Raw genomic sequence first — 21,850 nt, forward strand, 5'->3', positions numbered from 1 at the left:
CAGGGTTGCATCCCAAATGGCACCCTATTCCCTATATAGTTCACTACTATAGACCAGAGCCCTATGGAACCCTATTCCCTATATAGTACACTACTTTAGACCAGAGCCCTATGGAACCCTATTCCCTATATAGTACACTACTTTAGACCAGAGCCCTATGGAACCCTATTCCCTATATAGTGCACTACTTCAGACCAGACCCCATAGGGTGCCATTTGGGTCACAGCCTACCTACAGTAGTAGTACCCTGGCGTGTTGTTAAGGTTGTTGCCCGTTATGCGTCTTGGTGTCTAGGGTAACGAGGACTCTGCCACGCCCACTTCTGATCTGACTCTCCATGACAACAGCACCTCCACAGACCAGGTCTCTATGAGCCGGGGGTTTCCACCACAACCTTCAACTAACCCCTTAATCAACTCAAATTGATGAGCAACGTGAAATGAATTAGCCTGTAAACTAACGTCCAACATGTCTTGTGTACGACAGATCCCTATAACAGGGACAACCTACACCAGCATCACGGACAACAAAATGAGAGATGGTGGTGTGATTGATGGTGGTTGAAATCAGAGACAGTAGTCGTTAGTTGATTGTAGAGTAGAACTGAATAGTGTGTGTGTGTGTGTGTGTGTGTGTGTGTGTGTGTGTGTGTGTGTGTGTGTGTGTGTGTGTGTGTGTGTGTGTGTGTGTGTGAGAGAGAGAGAGATGTGTGTATTCTCTGTCCTCTCTAACAGCCGCTTGTCTTTTCCTCTGCAGTGGATGGAGCTCAGATTTAACACGCTCGCAAAATGCCCTCACTGCAAAAAAATGTAAGTTCCTCAAAACTTCAAAATCATTCAAAGATGCTGAACCAAGGTTACGTCCGAGACCATTCAACGTTCTCTCTGTTGGATGCTTGGTGATTTGGAGTTTACCCAGACTCCACTAGGGGCCACTTCAGCAGCGGATATGTGGTGGTTCTCAGGTTTTGCAGACTCTATATCAGCGGTGTGGCAACTCCAGTCCTCGGGGCCTGGTTGGTGACACACCTTTTTCTCTCCATCCCTAGAAAACAGCTGATTAATCAAACTGTTTTCTAAACTGAAGATCATGACCTGGTGATTATTGGAGTCAGGTGTGTTCGCTGGCTGCTAGAGCAGAACTGTGATTCAGGCCCTCGGGACTGGAGTTACCCACCCCTGCATCTAGTCCTTAGTTCATCTAGAATTATGACAGGCATAGACGCAGGAAGTAGGGGTGCTGAGAGTGACGCAACACCCCCTGAATATTCGGAATAAAAAAAAAAAATGATGACGGTCTCAGCAGCTTCAATTAACCCAGTGAGGAGGAGAATGAAGACAGAGACCCAGGAAGACTAGGGAGAGAGGAGAGGAGAATGATGACACAGAGACCCAGGAAGACTAGGGAGAGGAGAGGAGAATGAAGACAGAGACCCAGGAAGACTAGGGAGAGGAGAGGAGAATGAAGACAGAGACCCAGGAAGACTAGGGAGAGGAGAGGAGAATGAAGACAGAGACCCAGGAAGACTAGGGAGAGAGGAGAATGAAGACAGAGACCCAGGAAGACTAGGGAGAGAGGAGAATGAAGACAGAGACCCAGGAAGACTAGGGAGAGAGGAGAATGAAGACACAGAGACCCAGGAAGACTAGGGAGAGAGGAGAATGAAGACACAGAGACCCAGGAAGACGAGGGAGAGAGGAGAATGAAGACTAGGGAGAGAGGAGAGGAGAATGAAGACACAGAGACCCAGGAAGACTAGGGAGAGAGGAGAGGAGAATGAAGACACAGAGACCCAGGAAGACGAGGGAGAGAGGAGAGGAGAATGAAGACACAGAGACCCAGGAAGACTAGGGAGAGAGGAGAATGAAGACTAGGGAGAGAGGAGAGGAGAATGAAGACGAGGGAGAGAGGAGAGGAGAATGAAGACGAGGGAGAGAGGAGAGGAGAATGAAGACGAGGGAGAGAGGAGAGGAGAATGAAGACGAGGGAGAGAGGAGAGGAGAATGAAGACGAGGGAGAGAGGAGAGGAGAATGAAGACGAGGGAGAGAGGAGAGGAGAATGAAGACGAGGGAGAGAGGAGAGGAGAATGAAGACGAGGGAGAGAGGAGAGGAGAATGAAGACGAGGGAGAGGAGAGGAGAATGAAGACGAGGGAGAGAGGAGAGGAGAATGAAGACGAGGGAGAGAGGAGAGGAGAATGAAGACGAGGGAGAGAGGAGAGGAGAATGAAGACGAGGGAGAGAGGAGAGGAGAATGAAGACGAGGGAGAGAGGAGAGGAGAATGAAGACGAGGGAGAGAGGAGAGGAGAATGAAGACGAGGGAGAGAGGAGAGGAGAATGAAGACGAGGGAGAGAGGAGAATGAAGACGAGGGAGAGAGGAGAATGAAGACGAGGGAGAGAGGAGAGGAGAATGAAGACGAGGGACAGAGGAGAATGAAGACGAGGGACAGAGGAGAGGAGAATGATCCTAGGAATGTTTTTGAGCCCATTCACATGAGGGTCATGTGATGTGAGGGGTGGTGGAGTCTTACTGAGGATGTGAAGGGAACACACACACACACAGCTAGACATGTGACTCACCCTCGGCTCTTTCCCCTGACCCTAGCCAGCCAATCACGGCCTCTAGCTTACGAGATCATGTAGATGCCTGGCAGAGTTGGATCATTGTGAAAACTAGCTACAGTAGTTTCATTGAAGCCAAATTCATGGATTTCATCAACTAGGCCTATAAAGCTGCTGTCTAGTTCTCTTTCTCTCTCTCTCTCGGTCTCTCTGTCTCTCTCTCTCTCTCTCTCTCTCTCTCTCTGTCTCTCTCTCTGTCTCTCTCTCTGTCTCTCTCTCTGTCTCTCTCTCTCTCTCTCTCTCTCTGTCTCTCTCTCTGTCTCTCTCTCTGTCTCTCTCTCTGTCTCTCTCTCTGTTTCTCTCTCTCTGTCTCTCTCTCTGTTTCTCGCTCTCTGTCTCTCTCTGTCTCTCTCTGAGAATTGATATTTGTTCTCTCTCTGAGAATTGATATTTGTTCAGAAACTCCTATCTCTCGTTCTCTCTCTCTCCTACAGATCGTCTGTGGGTAGTGCTCTTCCAAGGAGGCGTTGTTGTGCCTACATCACTGTGGGAATGATCTGCATCTTTATCGGAGTGGGATTAACAGTAAGTCTTGCTGTGTTTCCCCCGGCTGAAACAATGGCTGCATCACAAATGGCATACTAAATTCCCCTTATAGGGCACTACCGTACGACTCTGGTCAAAATAAGTGCACTATATAGGGTGTATTTTAGGACGCAGACATCCCATATTTACCAGACTCAGGCTTGCACAACATATTATAATCAGATAATAATAATTCTAGAAAGAATCTACTAGACCTCCTGAATGGTGGAGCGGTCTAAGACACGGCATCTTAGTGCTAGAGGCGTCACTACAGACCCAGGTTCGATCCCAGGCTGTATCACAACCGGCTGTGACCAGGAGTCCCATAGGGCGGCGCATAATTGGCCCAGCGTCGTCAGGGTTAGGATAGGGTTTGGCAGGGGGGGGGGGCGCTTTTACTTGGCTAATCGCACTCTAGCGACTCCTTGTGGCGGGCCGGGTGCCTGCAGGCTGCGGTCATCAGTTGAACAGTGTTATCTCTGACGGTGCGGCGGTCTTCCCGGGGGAAGCGGACGGGTGCTAAAACCCGCTGTTTGGCGCTGTTTCATGGGACGCACGACTCGACCTTCGCCTCTTTCTGAGCCCGCTGGGGAGTTGCAGAGATGAGACAAGATCGCAATTGGATGTCACGGAATTGGGGAGAAAAAGGGGGTTAAATACACCAACTAAAATCAGAATCATAAGTTGGTCTGGTGAGGTCCTTCATTACATTTGAACTTTTTGTAATTTAGCAGATGTTCTTATCCAGAGCAACTTAGTGTTTGTCCTCTTTCCCGATTTACATTCGAGTCATTAAAATAGATTTAACCATAAATAATTCTATTATACATTATTACACATCATTATTTTAATAATAAGGAAATGTCCTTTTCTAGTTGAAACACATTGAACCGTGATGATAGAGGTATTAATAATGGCGTTACCTCAGTGAGCCTCATTTAAATATCACCAGTAACAATTTAACAATGTTGATACAGTAATCTGAATAAATCATTACTTCATTATTCAGAGAGTCTCTCTCCGTCTGTCTGTCTCTCTGTCTCTCTACTCTCCTCTCTGTCTGTCTGTCTCCTCTCTCTCCGTCTGTCTGTCTGTCTGTCTGTCTGTCTGTCTGTCTGTCTCTCTGTCTGTCTCTCTGTCTCTCTCCGTCCTGTCTGTCTGTCTGTCTGTCTCTCTCCGTCTGTCTGTCTGTCTCTCTGTCTGTCTCTCTGTCTGTCTCTCTCTGTCTGTCTGTCTGTCTGTCTGTCTGTCTGTCTCTCTACGTCTGTCTGTCTCTCTACGTCTGTCTGTCTCTCTACGTCTGTCTGTCTCTCTACGTCTGTCTGTCTCTCTACGTCTGTCTGTCTCTCTACGTCTGTCTGTCTCTCTACGTCTGTCTCCAGGTGGGGACTCAGGACTTTGCAGGTCGTTACCATGCCACCTATGTGTCCTGGGCGTTCTCCTACCTCCTAGGTCTGATCTGTCTGATACGAGCTTGTTACTGGGGCGCCATCAAAGTCAGCTATCCAGAGAACAGCTTTTCCTAGACGGACGGACGGACGGACGGACGGACAGACAGACCGTTGTAAATCTCTCTTTAAGTTGTTCACATTGTTGTTATTCTGATTCTGCTCCAAGGTCAGTCCGGTCCAGTCCGGTCACTCCTGGTCCAAGAGAAAACAGAAATCCAGCCCTGGTTTTGCAATTAACTCAAGAAATCTTTTAATATATTAAGATCAATAATTAAGATATTAATTGGTTCGATAAATCATAAAGTGTGATTTAAAGTCATTGATATTGAAATGAAGGAACTTGACTTTTGGTAAATATGCTGATTACAAAGAAAGCCAAGTGGCTGGATTTGGTCTCCTGGACCATGGCCCAGGTACTGACTGACTGACTGGTTGATGGACATGTTACACATTTTACGTACTACATTTTGTTACCAACCAAATGAGAAGGATAACTTTTATTAAGAAAAATGTTGCCCATTGCACTACAATTATATGCAAGGATTCTGTTCAGTTGCTGCTAGTTACCTCAGCTCCAAAAGCTGTCTCTCCTCTCTCTCTCTCTCCATACTGTATGTAACCCTAGTAACGCCCTAACCCTAGTAACGCCCTGTATGTAACCCTAGTAACGCCCTAACCCTAGTAACGCCCTGTATGTAACCCTAGTAACGCCCTAACCCTAGTAACGCCCGAACCCTAGTAACGCCCTGTATGTAACCCTAGTAACGCCCAGACGGTATAATACTCTGAAATGATCCCCCTTTTAACATCTTCCTCCTTAAAACCCGTGTGTGCCAACATTGCTGCCCAAGTACGTTTACCAAGTACGTTTCATGTCCTAGAGTTTCACTATGCTTTACCTTCACTGTACCCAACTACTTATCCACTGTGTTTGAATTGCCTTCTCGTCATTGGTGGCAGAATGAGATGCGTTTTTGAACACACCACTTGATGGGAAATCCAGTTCGCATGTTATTGTCCGTTTTCTAACCGACACCAGGGTTGTATAGTTTATCTGATTCGGAAAAGGTACTGTCGATGTTTTGATCTTCCACCTGCGCTACTAGAATGTAACCTACTTCCTGCTTACTACCTGATTTTAGTTTCCTGTAGCCAGTGAAACTCAGCCAGCTGGTGTTGCAGTCGATGAGAAATCCTGTTGAGGAAAAGCAAAATGGGCACAATCTCTTAACTAATGTTGTTCTGATGATGAAACGGTGTTACGTACTTTAATTCTGTTGAAACTGTTTTGAATCATTTGAAATATGAAATGGGTCTTTTAAAAAAAAAAAAAAGTATAATTTATCAATAAAATGAACGGATGTGAGTCTTGCTCTCTGTTTCATGATTTTGCTGATTTTTCTATTCAGATCCAACAGAAGAGTTCTTGCAATGTCGACCATTGATCTAAGATGGAGTCACTGACTCCCATCTCCCAGATCTACCTCTCTATGTGAAGGGCAACGTTCTCCACTGTATCAATTACATTGTATACAGTTGAAGTTGGAAGTTTACACACTTAGGTTGGAGTTATTAAAGCTCGTTTTTCAACCACTCCACAAATTTCTTGTTCACAAACTATAGTCTTATCAAGTCGGTTAGGACATTTTTCCAACAATTGTTTACAGACAAATTATTTCACTTATAATTCACTGTATCACAATTCCAGTGGGTCAGAAGTTTACATACACTAAGTTGACTGTGCCTTTAAACATCTTGGAAAATGCCAGAAAATTATGTCATGGCTTTAGAAGCTTCTGATAGGCTAATTGACATCATTTGAGTCAATTGGAGGTGTACCTGTGGATGTATTTCAAGGCCTACCTTAAAACTCAGTGCCTCTTTGTTTGACATTATGGAAAAATCAAAAGAAATCAGCCAAGACCTCAGAAAAAGAATTGTAGACCTCCACAAGTCTGGTTCATCCTTGGGAACAATTTCCAAATGCCTGAAGGTACCACGTTCATCTGTACAAACAATAGTACGCAAGTATAAACACCATGGGACCACGCAGCCTTCAAGGCGAAGAACACCATCCCAACCGTGAAGCCCAGGGGTGGGCAGCATCATGTTGTGGGGGTGCTTTGCTGCAGGAGGGACTGGTGCACTTCACAAAATAGATGGCATCATGAGAATAGAAAATTATGTGCATATATTGAAGCAACATCTCAAGACATCATTCAGGAAGTTAAAGCTTGGTCGCAAATGGGTCTTCCAAATGGACATGACCCCAAGCGTACTTCCAAAGTTGTGGCAAAATGGCTTAACGACAACAAAGTCAAGGTACTGGAGTGGCCATCACAAAGCCCTGACCTCAATCCCATAGAACATTTGTGGGCAGAACTGAAAAAGCGTGTGTGAGCAAGGAGGCCTACAAACCTGACTCAGTTACACCAGCGCTGTCAGGAGGAATGGGCCAAAATTCACCCAACTTATTGTGGGAAGCTTGTGGAAGGCTACCCGAAACATTTGACCCCAAGTTAAACAATTTAAAGGCAATGCTACCAAATACTAATTGAGTGTATGTGAACTTCTGACCCACTGGGAATGTGATGAAAGAAATAAAAGCTTAAATAAATCATTCTCTCTACTATTATTCTGACATTTCACATTCTTAAAATAAAGTGGTGATCCTAACTGACCTAAGAGAGGTAATTTTTACTTTAAATGTCAGGTAATGTCAGGATTAAATGTCAGGAAATGTGAAAAACTGAGTTTAAATGTAAATGTGGCTAAGTTGTATGTAAACTTCTGACTTCAACTGCACATCCAAAATGGCACCCTATTCTGTTTTTGGTGCACTACTTTTGATATGGGATCTGGGTACAAATGTAGTGTGTATCCTATTGCACTACTCTCCTATGGTGTTATATAGAAATATACCCCCACTGACTGCATCTCATCACCAGACAGCAAGACTGGATCCCGCCTCTAGACAAGAAGACTGGATCCCATCTCCAGACAAGACTGGATCCCATCTCTAGACAAGACTGGATCCCACCTCCAGACAAGAAGACTGGATCCCATCTCTAGACAAGAAGACTGGATCCCACCTCCAGACAAGACTGGATCCCATCTCTAGACAAGAAGACTGGATCCCACCTCCAGACAAGACTGGATCCCATCTCTAGACAAGAAGACTGGATCCCATCTCTAGACAAGAAGACTGGATCCCACCTCCAGACAAGACTGGATCCCACCTCCAGACAAGAAGACTGGATCCCATCTCTAGACAAGAAGACTGGATCCCATCTCCAGACAAGACTGGATCCCACCTCCAGACACCAAGATTCGATCCCATCTCCAGACACCAAGACTGGATCCCACCTCCAGACAGCAAGACTGGATCCCATCTCTAGACAGCAAGATTGGATCCCATCTCTAGACAGCAAGACTGGATCCCATCTCTAGACAGCAAGATTGGATCCCATCTCCAGACAGCAAGACTGGATCCCATCTCTAGACAGCAAGATTGGATCCCATCTCCAGACACCAAGACTGGATCCCACCTCCAGACAGCAATATTATTATGATTGTATTTCCAGTGCCCACCAGGTGGCAGTGTTGGAAGTTGGATTTGATCCATTTTAGACACATTTATCTCCCTCTTCGTTCAAAGACTCATTTTGATGCTGCACGTATTGCCAGTAAACATTGATTTAATTATGTCATGTTTTACCCCCTACACCACTTTCAATAACTTTGTAGAACAGTCCTGTATGCCAAATAAAATCGAATGCTGTTTGGAAGTCGATAAAGCAAGAGTAAATATGTGTAAATATGATTGGTTGTGCTATGTAGACATTGTGCTTATTAAGGAAATTTATAAGTCTTACTATCATTTTTTTTTTTTAAACACCCCTTTTTCATGGTATCCAATTGGTCGTTACAGTCTCGTCCCTGCAACTCCCCTACGGCCTCGGGAGAGGTGAAGGTCGAGAGCCACTCGGGAAGCCCACTCTTACATTTATATTACTACAGAAAACTTTCCTCAGGTTCACACTTTCCTCAGGTTCACACTAATGCCTCTGCAATTTTTATGGTCAAATTTGTCTCCGTTCGGAAAGATCGGGGTTATTGATTCCAGATGTCAGGGAAATAATCTACACTCAGGATCAAATTAAACAGTTTTAATATAGGCAATTGAAATGTTGCACTAGTGAATTTGAGCATCTCATTTAGGATGCTTTCAGGTCCGCATGCTTGAAGTTTCTTATAGAGCTCTGGTCAGTAATTGGGGAGTCCAATGGATTTTGATCGTCTATTAATTCTTCTTGTTTGGATTTTCTATTTTTGTTGTTACCAGAAGTTGTGTTTTGTTGCTTGCTGTTGTACTGGGCTTGTTGGTTTTTGAGAGTTTTGTTTTATAGAGATGTAAAGTCTCACAGTAATGAAGGTGTGGGTTTCTGGGCTTTTGGTTTGCTGTGTTTTTCCTGATCATTTTACAATCCGTCATCTTTAGTTTTTCAAGTTTTTTTTTTAATCAATTTCAGTTGTGCTTCTTTTGCTATTTGTCTGAAGATATTGGTGTGTTTTACTGCTAGATTGATGCCTTCTTTACGGCGATACAGAGCATTCAGAAAGTATTCAGACCCCTTGACTTTTTCCACATTTTGTCACATTACAGCCTTATTCTAAAATGTATTAAATAAATAAAAATCCTCATCAATCTACACACAATACCCCATAATGACAAAGCGAAAAAGGTTTGGAGATATGTTTGCTAATTTTTAGAAAATAAACAACAGAAATAACTTATTTTCATAAGTATTCAGACCCGTTGCTATGATAATTGAAATTGAGCTGAGCTCAGGTGTATCCTGTTTCCATCAATCATCCTTGAGATGTTTCTACAACTTGATTGGAGTCCACCTGTGGTAAATTCAATTAATTGGACATGATTTGGAAAGTCACACACCTGTCTATATAAGGTCTAACAGTTGGCAGTGCATTTCAGAACAAAAACCAAGCTATGAGGTTGAAGGAATTGTCCGTAGAGCTCTGAGACAGGATTGTGTCGAGGCACAGATCTGGGGAAGGGAACCAGAAAATGTCTGTAACATTGAAGGTCCCCAAGAACACAGTGGTCTCCATCATTCATAAATGGAAGAAGTTTGGAACCACCAAGACTCCTCCTACAGCTTGCCGCCTGGCCAAACTGAGCAATCGGGTGAGAAGGGCCTTGGTCAGGGAGGTGATCAAGAACCTGATGGTCACTCTAACAGAGCTCTAGAGTTCCTCTGTGGAGATGGGAGAACTTTCCAGAAGGACAACCATCTCTGCAGCACTCCACCAATCAGGCCTTTATGGTAGAGTGACCAGGCAGACGCCACTCCTCAGTAAAAGGCACATGACAGCCCGCTTGGAGTTTGTCAAAAGACACCAAAAGGACTCTGACCATGAGAAACAAGATTCTCTGGTCTGATGAAAGCAAGACTCTTTGGCCTGAATGTCAAGCGCCACGTCTGGAGGAAACCTGGCACCATCCGTACGGTGCATCATGTTGGTAGCAGCATCATGCTGTGGGGATGTTTTTCAGCGGCAGGGACTGGTAGACTAGTAAGGATCGAGGGAAAGATGAACGGAGCAAAGTACAGAGATATCCTAGATGAAAACCTGCACCAGAGCGCCCAGGACCTCACACTGGGGCAAAGGTTCACCTTCCAACAGGACAACGACCCTAAGCACAGAGCCAAAACAACACAGGAGTGGCTTCAGGACAAGTGTCTGAATGTCTTTGAGTGGCCACGCCAGAGCCCGGACTTGAACCCGATCAAACATCTCTGGAGAGACCTGAAAATAGCTGTCCAGCGACGTTTCCCATCCAACCTGACAGAGCTTGAGAGGATCTGCAGAGAAGAACGGGAGAAACAGGTGTGCCAAGCTTGTAGCGTCATACCCAAGAAGACCCAAGGCTGTAATTACTGCCAAAGGTGCTTCAACAAAGTCCTGAGTAAAGGGTCTGAATACGTATTTAAAAGTGATATTTAAAAAAAAATATTTATATATATATATACACATTTGCTAAATTTTCTAAAAACCTGTTTTTGCTTTATCGTTATGGGGTATTGTGTGTAGATTGATGAAGAATTATATATATTTTTAAATCCATTTTAGAATAAGGCTGTAACGTAACAAAATGCTGAAAAAGTCATGGGGTCTGAATACTTTCTGAATGCCCTGTACACCAGTTCACATAAAGGGTAAGCAACATGCCAAGCAGTCAAATGCACTGTACACCAGTTCACATAAAGGGTAAGCAACATGCCAAGCAGTCAAATGCACTGTACACCAGTTCACATAAAGGGTAAGCAACATGCCAAGCAGTCAAATGCACTGTACACCAGTTCACATAAAGGGTAAGCAACATGCCAAGCAGTCAAATGCACTTGGTATTGACCCCGTGGCTGGTGTCTGGGGTACTTGCTCATTAAGGTTTCCCGGACACATGTTAGGCCTCTAAAATTGCCAGTAACCCATGTGTAGCCTAGACACATTGTGGGCTATAATATGGGACCAAATATTACAGTGACATCTAGATAATTACATTAGCCATGTTGTCGCAAGTAGGATATTTCATTTGTTTAGGTTTTTCCAAAAAAACTAGGTCTCCCACAATGCTTTGGTTCCGACATCAAGCTGCAGTTAATGAGGAAGAGAGAGGCCCAACTCGGTGTAAAATCTGTCTCCCTCCAGCAGGTGGCGTATTTTCGTTGTTTCGCACACCAAGCAAGGAGTTTTTGTATGGAGGTTTAATGAGAGAATGTCGAATTTGGTCGACAGAATGAATGGCATATTTGCTACGTGACGTTTATTTGTTCAAACAGAAGTTTCGTAATGCTTAAACTGTTATGATATAGAACTTGTCCCGATTGGTATTTTTAAATCACTGATGAATGATCTTGGGACTGATTCCCTGACCTGTCAATGTTTATAATTTGCTGTTTTTGATTTTTGTTATACTCTTGTTAATTCTATGGTTTTTACTAGATTACTTGTAGTTTTTCATGTTGTTTGTCTGTAATTTTTGTAATGACTTGGTGCTGCCTATCTTGGCCAGGGTGCTCTTGAAAAAGTGATACATCTCAATGAGCCTTTCCTGGTTAAATAACGGTTAAATAAATAAAGAAAATATAAGTAGGACACGTGACATCCCGGCAATTTTGAGTTTTTTTTTTTTTATATCGGAGTTGTCTCGCGATGTCAATGCATATTCATATTCATATTCAAATGACCTCCAGCAGGCCACAAATGTGCATGTGTCTGCTCAAACGGCCAGAAACAGACTCCATGAGGGTGGTATGAGGGCCCGACGTCCACAGGTGGGGGTTGTGCTTACAGCCCAACACCGTGCAGGACGTTTGGCATTTGCCAGTGAACACCAAGATTGGCAAATTCGCCACTGGCGCCCTGTGCTCTTCACAGATGAAAGCAGGTTCACACTGAGCACATGAGCACATGTGACAGACGTGACAGAGTCTGGAGACGCCGTGGAGAACGTTCTGCTGCCTGCAACATCCTCCAGCATGACCGGTTTGGCGGTGGGTCAGTCATGGTGTGGGGTGGCATTTCTTTGGGGGGCCGCACAGCCCTCCATGTGCTCGCCAGAGGTAGCCTGACTGCCATTAGGTACCGAGATGAGATCCTCAGAGCCCTTGTGAGACCTTATGCTGACACATGCACATTTGTGGCCTGCTGGAAGTCATTTTTCAGGGCTCTGGCAGTGCTCCTCATTGCACAAAGGCGGAGGTAGCGGTCCTGCTGCTGGGTTGTTGCCCTCCTACGGCCTCCTCCACGTCTCCTGATGTACTGGCCTGTCTCCTGGTAGCGCCTCCATGCTCTGGACACTACGCTGACAGACACAGCAAACCTTCTTGCCACAGTTCGCATTGATGTGCCATCTTGGATGAACTGCACTACCTGAGCCACTTGTGTGGGTTGTAGACTCCGTCTCATGCTACCACTAGAGTGAAAGCACCGCCAGCATTCAAAAGTGACCAAAACATCAGCCAGGAAGCATAGGAACTGAGAAGTGGTCTGTGGTCACCACCTGCAGAATCACTCCTTTTTGGGGGGTGTCTTGCTAACTGCCTATAATTTACACCTTTTGTCTATTCCATTTGCACAACAGCATGTGAAATGTATTGTCAATCAGTGTTGCTTCCTAAGTGGACAGTTTGATTTCACAGAAGTGTGATTGACTTGGAGTTACATTGTGTTGTTTAAGTGTTCCCTTTATTTTTTTGAGCAGTGTATATATTTTTAAATTAGCTAACTAGAATACTTTTTTGGCCCTAAACAGACAGTACACAGTGGCAGAATACCTGATCACTGTGACTGACCCAAACTTAAGGAAAGCTTTGACTGTGTACAGACCCAGTGAGTGTAACGGATGTGAAATGGCTAGCTAGTTAGCGGGTACGCGCTAGTAGCATTTCAATCAGTTACGTCACTTGCTCTGAGACTTAAGTAGTGTTGCCCCTTGCTTTGCAAGGGCCGCGGCCTTTGTGGAGCGATGGGTAACGACCGTGCTTCGTGGGCGACCGTTGTTTATGTGTGCAGAGGGTCCCTGGTTCGCGCCCGTGTCGGGGCGAGGGGACGGTTTAAAGTTATACTGTTACATGAGCATAGCCTTGCTATTGAGAAAGGCCGCCGTAGGCAGACCTGGCTCTCAAGAGAAGACAGGCTATGTGCTCACTGCCCACAAAATGAGGTGGATACTGAGCTGCACTTGCCCAATGTATGACCATATTAGAGACACATATTTCCCTCAGATTACACAGATCCACAAAGAATTAGAAAACAAACCCTAATTTGATAAACTCCCATATCTACTGGGTGAAATACCACAGTGTTCCATCACAGCAGCAAGATGTGTGACCTGTTCCCACAAGAAAAGGGCAACCAGTGAAGAACAAACACCATTGTAAATACAACCCATATTCATGCTTATTTATTTTCCCTTTTGTACATCGTTTGCACATCATTTGCACATCGTTACAACACTGTATATATACAATATGACATTTGAAATGTCTTTATTCTTTTGGAACTTTTGTGAGTGTAGTGTTTACTGTTCATTTTTGTAATTGTTTATTTCACTTTTGTTTATGATCTATTTCACTTGCTTTGGCAATGTTAACATATGTTTCCCGTGCCAATAAAGCCCCTTAAATTGAAATTAAATTGAAATCGTATCCACCAGAGTTGGAATAATCCAGAGTTAGCCAGCTCGCCTTGCTTTGTGGACGACGACAACTGTTAAGGCTGAGAGACATGTACCTTGTGTGGGAAGTGTGCAGATGTGAAATGGCTAGCTAGTTAGCGGGTACGCGGGGCGAGGGGACGGTTTAAAGTTATACTGTTACACAGCCAGGGGGCTGGATAGAGAATATGGGACAGAGAACTGTGTAGTTTCGGTGGATAAAGTTGTGAGAGGTGGCAGGTTGAGGCGTCTAGAGTCAGAGTAGTGCACAGGGTGTCGTATGCTGATTGAACAAAGTAGAAGAGGATGGCTCAAGGGCACAGGAGGTTGGTGACACCATGATTGGGGGGCGAACAAGCTCGTGGTAATGACTGGAGCGGAATCAGTGGAATGGTATCAAACACATGGTTTCCATGGTTTTCAGGTGTTTGTTGCCGTTCCATTAGCTCCGTTCCGGCCCTTTATTATGATCCGTTCTCCCCTTAGCGGTTCTCCCCTAGTAAAAGGTGAGGGACTCTGAGAGGATCCCTGTAAATAGTAGATCTGCACCGAAAGGGATAGCCGAATGAGTGTGTTGATTTGAGTGATAATATACACCATATGTTTCAGTAAGGTTGGCGTCTTAGCGTTCATAGCAATGGTTATCAACTGTACCGCAGAACGTAAGTCACAGAAAATAGATTTGGTGGTGGCAGCTGCAGAGAAATACTTGGGGGTATGAGATTGGACTTTGGAAGAGTTACAGGGTGTGTTGAGTGGTGGTGTCTCGTCCTCTGAGGCCGTTGGTATGGGGTAGGATCAGAAAGGGTTTAAACTAATAAAAGGAAAATAATAATAAAATAAAAGGAATAACCTGATGGGCTTTAATGAGTATAGGGCTAGTTGGGTAATTAAAATATGTATTTTTTTTACTTCACTTTTTTCTCGCTTCCCCTTTCCCATTTTGTATCACAAAGTGTAATGGATCTATACTATTGTTCAATTTGGTGGGGGTGCAAATGCAACATATTGGATGCCAACAGCCATTAAACTTGACCAAAGACGACGTGTATCTTGTTAGAATAGAGTACCACAGTATGAGTCATAATACCCATAAAACCTAGTGGTCAAACAAGGAAATGTTTCCATTCATTTTTCAGAAACACTTAAAATAAGGGCTGTGTTTTGTGTAGACTTTCCCTGGCGTTGCTTGTATTTACCCCCCCAAATAAAATAAAATGCTAATTAGCTGATAATGAGGCTATCATAAAGAAGTACAAAAGCCTTGATGATCTGGAGGAGACTGCCGAATCGAGGCAAAGGTAAGAATCTCTGGATTAACTATCTAATGTTAGCTAAATGTAGTAATGATTAAATTGGCAAAATGTCTTTAGATTGACAATTCTGTGAAGTGTCTTGTGCAAGTTTTAAATGGACACAATACCTGTTAGCAAAGGTGTCAGATGACACTCAGAGATTTGTAGTCTCGCATGATGTTTACTTTGACGCTAATTAACATTTTTGAATCTGAGAAATAAATAGAGGCTGAATATATTGATAAATCACCTTGTCCGAGAGAGATTTACCGTTCTCAAAACCTCACGCCAGGGTAAACCGACACGAAACACAGCCCTTATTGTAAAGTGTTTCTAGGGTTTGACCGGTGTAGGCTGTCATTGTAAATCAGAAATTGTTAAACTGACTTAGTTAAAGGTGGAAAACCTATTGTAACCATTTCCCTGTTTGATTAGGTTTCAGTGTACTGTGGTACTATATATCCATACTGTTTGGCTTTGTCCATCGACCCATGTGGGATTTAGTGAGTACAGAGACAGTCTGCTGGGTTTATTCCGCCGTGGTTCAGAGGCCAGAACGGTAGTAGTCACATGGTCTGGTACTTGGCATTGTGGGAAACAAACAGAGCGGTGGCTGGTGTATGAACAGCGTCCAACGTCAACACCACTTACTATTGTGGGCTAAACAAGTAATACGACGCAGCTGTCTGGCAGACGGACTCAGACGCCACGGTTATCACTATGCACCGGGAAGAGAAGGTCCATGTTCGGTGAATCTGCCCGTTGGGACGGGTTTCCAGGACTTTACAGACAGCAGCTAGCCGAGTCGGTCTCACTGGACTAGCAACTCGCTGCAAGGTTTTACGAGAAATAGGACAGAGGAGTCGCAAAAGTTGGATTTATCTTTGGACCGTTTCGTACGGATATGAATAGTAGGCTTGATCTGACGTTTTGAGCAGTACCGTGACTTTGTGGTCAGTTTGTTGTTGTCGTGCCTCGGCTCGCCAGATTAACATCGACCGATGCTTTTCAACGCAGTGATTGTGTGACGAAAACTGCTGGGAGTCATTTACATTCGCCTCCGATTCGAGACGATGTGAAAACGATTTTTTCTTTAAATCATTGGACTGGCATGTCTCCCAATTCGGTGTACCCAAGATCAACAACTGCCACACTGGACGATAATTCGTATGATGGCAACCCGGATTGGAAGAAATTTCCGTTTGAAGCCTATGTAAACAGTTATCCTCTATGCTGAAAAATAGAAACGTGTCCCCAACACAGAAACCATCGGTAACCTTTCTCACTGTCAGCACATCACCCGAATTATCTTTCTCAGTTGTCATTATTTATGTTCAAGCGTTATCATTTCTACAAGGGGGGGAAACGGGATAATTCAAGTATACAACGCTCCATCTTAAATCCGGGCACAACCAGTCAGAGCGACTGTATATCTTCCTGAGACTCAGTGGTAGGGCCACCATGTGGGGCGCAGGGTCGCCACCATCCCTGCAGGTCGTCCTAAAGGTCCTTAAACACGCCGCGGTCAAAGGACAGATCCAGATGAACCGCTGGCTCCAGAGATCCTCCCCGGACGAGTGCGATAAAATTGACATCTTGATATGCAACGCGTTTGACGAGAGAGGAGGAGCCGTCGGTAAATCTGACGGAGACCCCGAGAGCATCGTTGACGCTGGCGTGTCATTCACCGGTAGCGTCACCAACGGTGATTTCAGACACCCGTGTTGTATTACCACGTGTTGTTTCAAGAGTGCCCTCTTGGCGTGCATTCTGACAGCGGTGTGCTTCTCCTCCGTGGCTCTCGTCCGACAGTACCTCAAGGACCTTCTCCTCTGGGTGGAGAGCTTGGACAGCCTGGTTGGAGTCCTGCTGTTCGTAGTCGGTCTGATCATTGTCTCCTTCCCATTCGGCTGGGGCTACATCGTCCTGAACGTGGCTGCGGGATACCTCTACGGCTTCGTGCTGGGTATGGGACTGGTGATGGTGGGGGTGCTCATCGGTACCTTCGTGGCTCACCTGGTGTGTAAGAGACTGTTGACAGACTGGGTGGTCAACAAGGTGGGGAACTCTGAACAGCTCAGTGCTGTGATACGGGTGGTGGAGGGGGGGAGCGGACTCAAAGTTGTGGCCTTAGCGAGACTCACGCCCATTCCGTTTGGACTCCAGAATGCCGTTTTCTCAGTGAGTATGGTTGTAAATCTTGAGTTGCTGATGGTGTCTTTGGTCCTTTCTCCATTGTCTGTGCAGGTGACAAACAGGAACCAGAATTTGCTTCCCAAATGGAACCCTATTCCCTATATAGTACACTACTTTAGACCAGAGCCCTATGGAACCCTATTCCCTATATAGTGCAATACTTTAGACCAGAGCCCTATGGCACCCTATTCCCTATATAGTACACTAGTTTAGACCAGAGCCCTATGGAACCCTATTCCCTATATAGTGCACTACTTTAGACCAGAGCCCTATGGAACCCTATTCCCTAAATAGTAGGGCTGCACAAATAATTGCAGTATCGACATTTTAATATGGACATGTGCAATATCCATATTGCATTGTTTGTTTTTTCTAGTTTACTCTTTGTCCTCTCTCTCTCCCTCCCTCTAAAAGCTGCTTCCCACACACACAGGCCCCCGCCCCCTGTCACTCAAGCAGCTCCTCTGTCAGATCCGGGCTCCTCTGTCAGATTTGGGCTCCTCTGTTAGATTTGGGCTCCTCTGTTAGATCCGGGCTCCTCTGTCAGATCCGGGCTCCTCTGTCAGATTTGGGCTCCTCTGTTAGATTTGGGCTCCTCTATTAGATCCGGGCTCCTCTGTCAGATCCGGGCTCCTCTGTTAGATCCGGGCTCCTCTGTTAGATTTGGGCTCCTCTGTTAGATTTGGGCTCCTCTGTTAGATTTGGGCTCCTCTGTTAGATCCGGGCTCCTCTGTTAGATCCGGGCTCCTCTGTCAGATCCGGGCTCCTCTGTCAGATCCGGGCTCCTCTGTCAGATCCGGGCTCCTCTGTCAGATCCGGGCTCCTCTGTCAGATCCGGGCTCCTCTGTCAGATCCGGGCTCCTCTGTCAGATCCGGGCTCCTCTGTTATATCCGGGCTCCTCTGTTATATCCGGGCTCCTCTGTTAGATCCGGGCTCCTCTGTTAGATCCGGGCTCCTCTGTTAGATCCGGGCTCCTCTGTTAGATCCGGGCTCCTCTGTTAGATCCGGGCTCCTCTGTTAGATCCGGGCTCCTCTGTTAGATCCGGGCTCCTCTGTTAGATCCGGACTCCTCTGTTAGATCCGGGCTCCTTGTCCTCTGTTTAATCCAGTATTATTGTGGATGATGTTCTGTTAGGTCAAATACAGTCAACACAATGTTACAAACAAGAATGATGCCGCTTTCCACTTTGCTTCTTAATATAAATCATTATATTTATATTATTCCAACAGTTCACCCAAGTGTTTAGATTTAAATAACAATATTTAAAAAATAATAATAATAATAATATTAAATCGTAATTAGATTTTTCCTGCCCATATCTTTCAGCCGTACTATGTATTGCACTATAAAGGGAATAGGGTGCCATTTGAGACAGACAGCATCTGCAAGGGTGGTCGACCACCTGGTGGATGTGCAGGCCTTTGTTCCAGCCCTGCTCCAACATACTTTAATGATTCAGCTAATGTAGCCTAAGTCCTGATGACAAGCTGATTTGCAGTATCAGGTGTGTTGGAGCAGGGCTGGAACACAAGCCTGCACACTTAGATGAACAGGGCCGAGCATTCCAAGGAGAACAGGGCCGAGCATTCCAAGGAGAACAGGGCCGAGCATTCCAAGGAGAACAGGGCCGAGCATTCCAAGGAGAACAGGGCCGAGCATTCCAAGGAGAACAGGGCCGAGCATTCCCAAAGCTACACACACTAGGCTAGGGCTGTGCAGAATACTGTGACACAATGAGTATTGTAACAGATATGGAGAAATATGACTACGACAAATATTTTTTTATTTATCTGTGATCAGAAAAAAGTAATTTCCAGCTGCCAGCACACATCTCTTTCACTCAGTGTGAAGCGCTGTGTTCTGTAAATAACTATTGGCTACTTCTTCTGTCTGCAAAGAAATGGGCGGGCTATCGGTTGAAACCGTTGCAACGATTGGATTAGAACAAGCCACTGCTCCAGCTGTTCTCATTCCCCCAGACACAGGCACTGCTGTTTCAGTCACTCGTCTGTGGGGACAAGTCTCCCTTTCTCCAAAAGTCACGTATGAATCAGAATTCACAGCTAGTCATTGTTGTTTAATCGAGTTATTTCCTGTCGTCTTGTCCGAGGCCATATGGTTGTTTTAGTCTGTCTACTTGGTCTTGGTTTAGTCTGTCTACTTGGTCTTGTTTTAGTCTGTCTACTTGGTCTGTATAATTATTCCATTGCGGACCACGCCTGTCGTTATGCTGTGATCCAAGCCCATGCTTCTAGCTGTTGTTGTTATTATTTATTATTATTGCTCCTTGTCCAAGGATGTTTACTGAACGACAAGTCATTAGTAAATGAAATCAAATGTTGTGACATAAGTGTGGGGAGAGAAGTGTTTTGCTCCTATCTAAAGTGAACCAATACATAGTGAATTATCCGAGCTCCATCTAAATGTGTCTGGAAGAAATGCAGGCAGTAGTAGCCAGCCATGCGTTAGGCTATTTACAGTATACACAAACTGTACCTACTGCAGCCCTAGCTGCTGTTTACACAAACTGGACCTACCTAGCTGCTGTTTACACAAACTGGACCTACCTAGCTGCTGTTTACACAAACTGGACCTACCTAGCTGCTGTTTACACAAACTGGACCTACCTAGCTGCTGTTAACACAAACTGGACCTACCTAGCTGCTGTTAACACAAACTGGACAGGTCAAAAAAAAGCTGAAATAAACTTTAAACACAGATGTACTTTTCTGAGATCCAACATTGCAGCCCTTCAGCTCGACCATGTCTCAAATTACACCCTATTTACCAACGTGAGGCTTTGTCAAAAGTAGTGCACTATGAACAGAATAGGGTGCCATTTGAGTTGCAGGCCCCTAGTCTGATGTTTTGAAACCCCCCCAACTATTTTACCCCCCACTGAGAAGGTGGTGTGTGTGTGTGTGTGGTAAACCCGGAATTATCCCCACGGACTAATCTGTCACTGGTCTCCAACACTTGACACGGCTAACAGTGAATTGCCCGTCTGTGTCAACACTAGGCCTACACTTCCATCATCAACTCATCCCTGACCACTGGCTGCGTCCCCTCTGACTTCAACATGGTCAGAGTCGCTCCCCTCCACAAGAAACCAACACTCGACCCCCCCGCCCCCCCCTTACGTCAAAAACTACAGACCTGTATCCCTTCTTTCTTTCCTTTCCAAAACACTCCGAATGACTCTCACTATCTCTCTCTCTGAACGACTCTCACTATCTCTCACTGCCAAAGCTGACTCTCTCTCTGAACGACTCTCACTATCTCTCACTGCCAAAGCTGACTCTCTCTCTCTGAACGACTCTCACTATCTCTCACTGCCAAAGCTGACTCTCTCTCTGAACGACTCTCACTATCTCTCACTGCCAAAGCTGACTCTCTCTCTGAACGACTCTCACTATCTCTCACTGCCAAAGCTGACTCTCACTATCTCTCACTGCCAAAGCTGACTCTCACTATCTCTCACTGCCAAAGCTGACTCTCTCTCTCTGAACGACTCTCACTATCTCTCACTGCCAAAGCTGACTCTCTCTCTGAACGACTCTCACTATCTCTCACTGCCAAAGCTGACTCTCTCTCTGTTCTCATCCTTCCCTCTTGTACCATCAAACCCCTGCAACTTATCCAGATCTCTGCAGCCCTCTCATGTTCAACCTTCCCAAGTTCTCTCATGTCACCCCGCTCCTCCACACACTCCGCTGGTTTCCGGTCAAAGCTCCCATCCACTACCAGACCATGGTGGTTACCTAGGGAACAGCAAGAGGACCTGTCCCTCCCTACCTTCAGGCTATGATCAAACCCTACACCCCAACCCATCCACTACCAGACCATGGTGGTTACCTAGGGAACAGCAAGAGGACCTGTCCCTCCCTACCTTCAGGCTATGATCAAACCCTACACCCCAACCCAAGCACTCCGTTCTGCCACCTCAGGTCTCTTGGCCCTCCCAACCCTACGGGAGGCAGCTCCCACTCGGCCCAGTCCAAGCTCTTCTCTGTCCTGGCACCCCAATGGTGGAACCAGCTTCTCCCTGATGCTAGGACAGTAGAGTCCCTGCCCATCTTCCCCCTGAAGCTAGGACAGCAGAGTCCCTGTCCATCTTCCCCCTGATGCTAGGACAGTAGAGTCCCTGCCCATCTTCCCCCTGATGCTAGGACAGTAGAGTCCCTGCCCATCTTCCCCCTGAAGCTAGGACAGTAGAGTCCCTGCCCATCTTCCCCCTGAAGCTAGGACAGTAGAGTCCCTGCCCATCTTCCCCCTGATGCTAGGACAGTAGAGTCCCTGCCCATCTTCCCCCTGAAGCTAGGACAGCAGAGTCCCTGCCCATCTTCCCCCTGAAGCTAGGACAGTAGAGTCCCTGCCCATCTTCCCCCTGATGCTAGGACAGCAGAGTCCCTGCCCATCTTCCCCCTGAAGCTAGGACAGTAGAGTCCCTGCCCATCTTCCCCCTGAAGCTAGGACAGTAGAGTCCCTGCCCATCTTCCCCCTGAAGCTAGGAC

At 45.7% G+C, this 21,850-nt stretch overlaps 2 protein-coding genes across 4 annotated transcripts in view; both read left to right on the top strand.

Moving 5' to 3' along the window:
- The window catches only part of LOC129830641 (type 2 phosphatidylinositol 4,5-bisphosphate 4-phosphatase), a 30,043-nt gene extending 24,078 nt beyond the window's left edge, over positions 1-5,965 (top strand). The window contains exons 5-8 of one of the 2 annotated variants that reach the window (XM_055893228.1): positions 295-363; positions 757-809; positions 3,058-3,148; positions 4,531-5,965. In XM_055893228.1, the coding sequence (XP_055749203.1) occupies positions 295-363; positions 757-809; positions 3,058-3,148; positions 4,531-4,674 (357 nt within the window). In that variant the 3' untranslated portion in view covers positions 4,675-5,965. The remainder of the gene's footprint in view (positions 1-294; positions 364-756; positions 810-3,057; positions 3,149-4,530) is intronic. The other variant, XM_055893229.1, reaches the window with a different exon arrangement.
- A 9,747-nt stretch (positions 5,966-15,712) lies between these two features.
- The window catches only part of LOC129830642 (transmembrane protein 64-like), a 43,923-nt gene continuing 37,785 nt past the window's right edge, over positions 15,713-21,850 (top strand). For both annotated transcript variants that reach the window (XM_055893230.1, XM_055893231.1), the window contains exon 1: positions 15,713-17,319. In XM_055893230.1, the coding sequence (XP_055749205.1) occupies positions 16,600-17,319 (720 nt within the window). In that variant the 5' untranslated portion in view covers positions 15,713-16,599. The remainder of the gene's footprint in view (positions 17,320-21,850) is intronic.

The sequence above is a fragment of the Salvelinus fontinalis genome, chromosome 32 (assembly GCF_029448725.1).
Source record: "Salvelinus fontinalis isolate EN_2023a chromosome 32, ASM2944872v1, whole genome shotgun sequence".
Classification (NCBI taxonomy): domain Eukaryota; kingdom Metazoa; phylum Chordata; class Actinopteri; order Salmoniformes; family Salmonidae; genus Salvelinus; species Salvelinus fontinalis.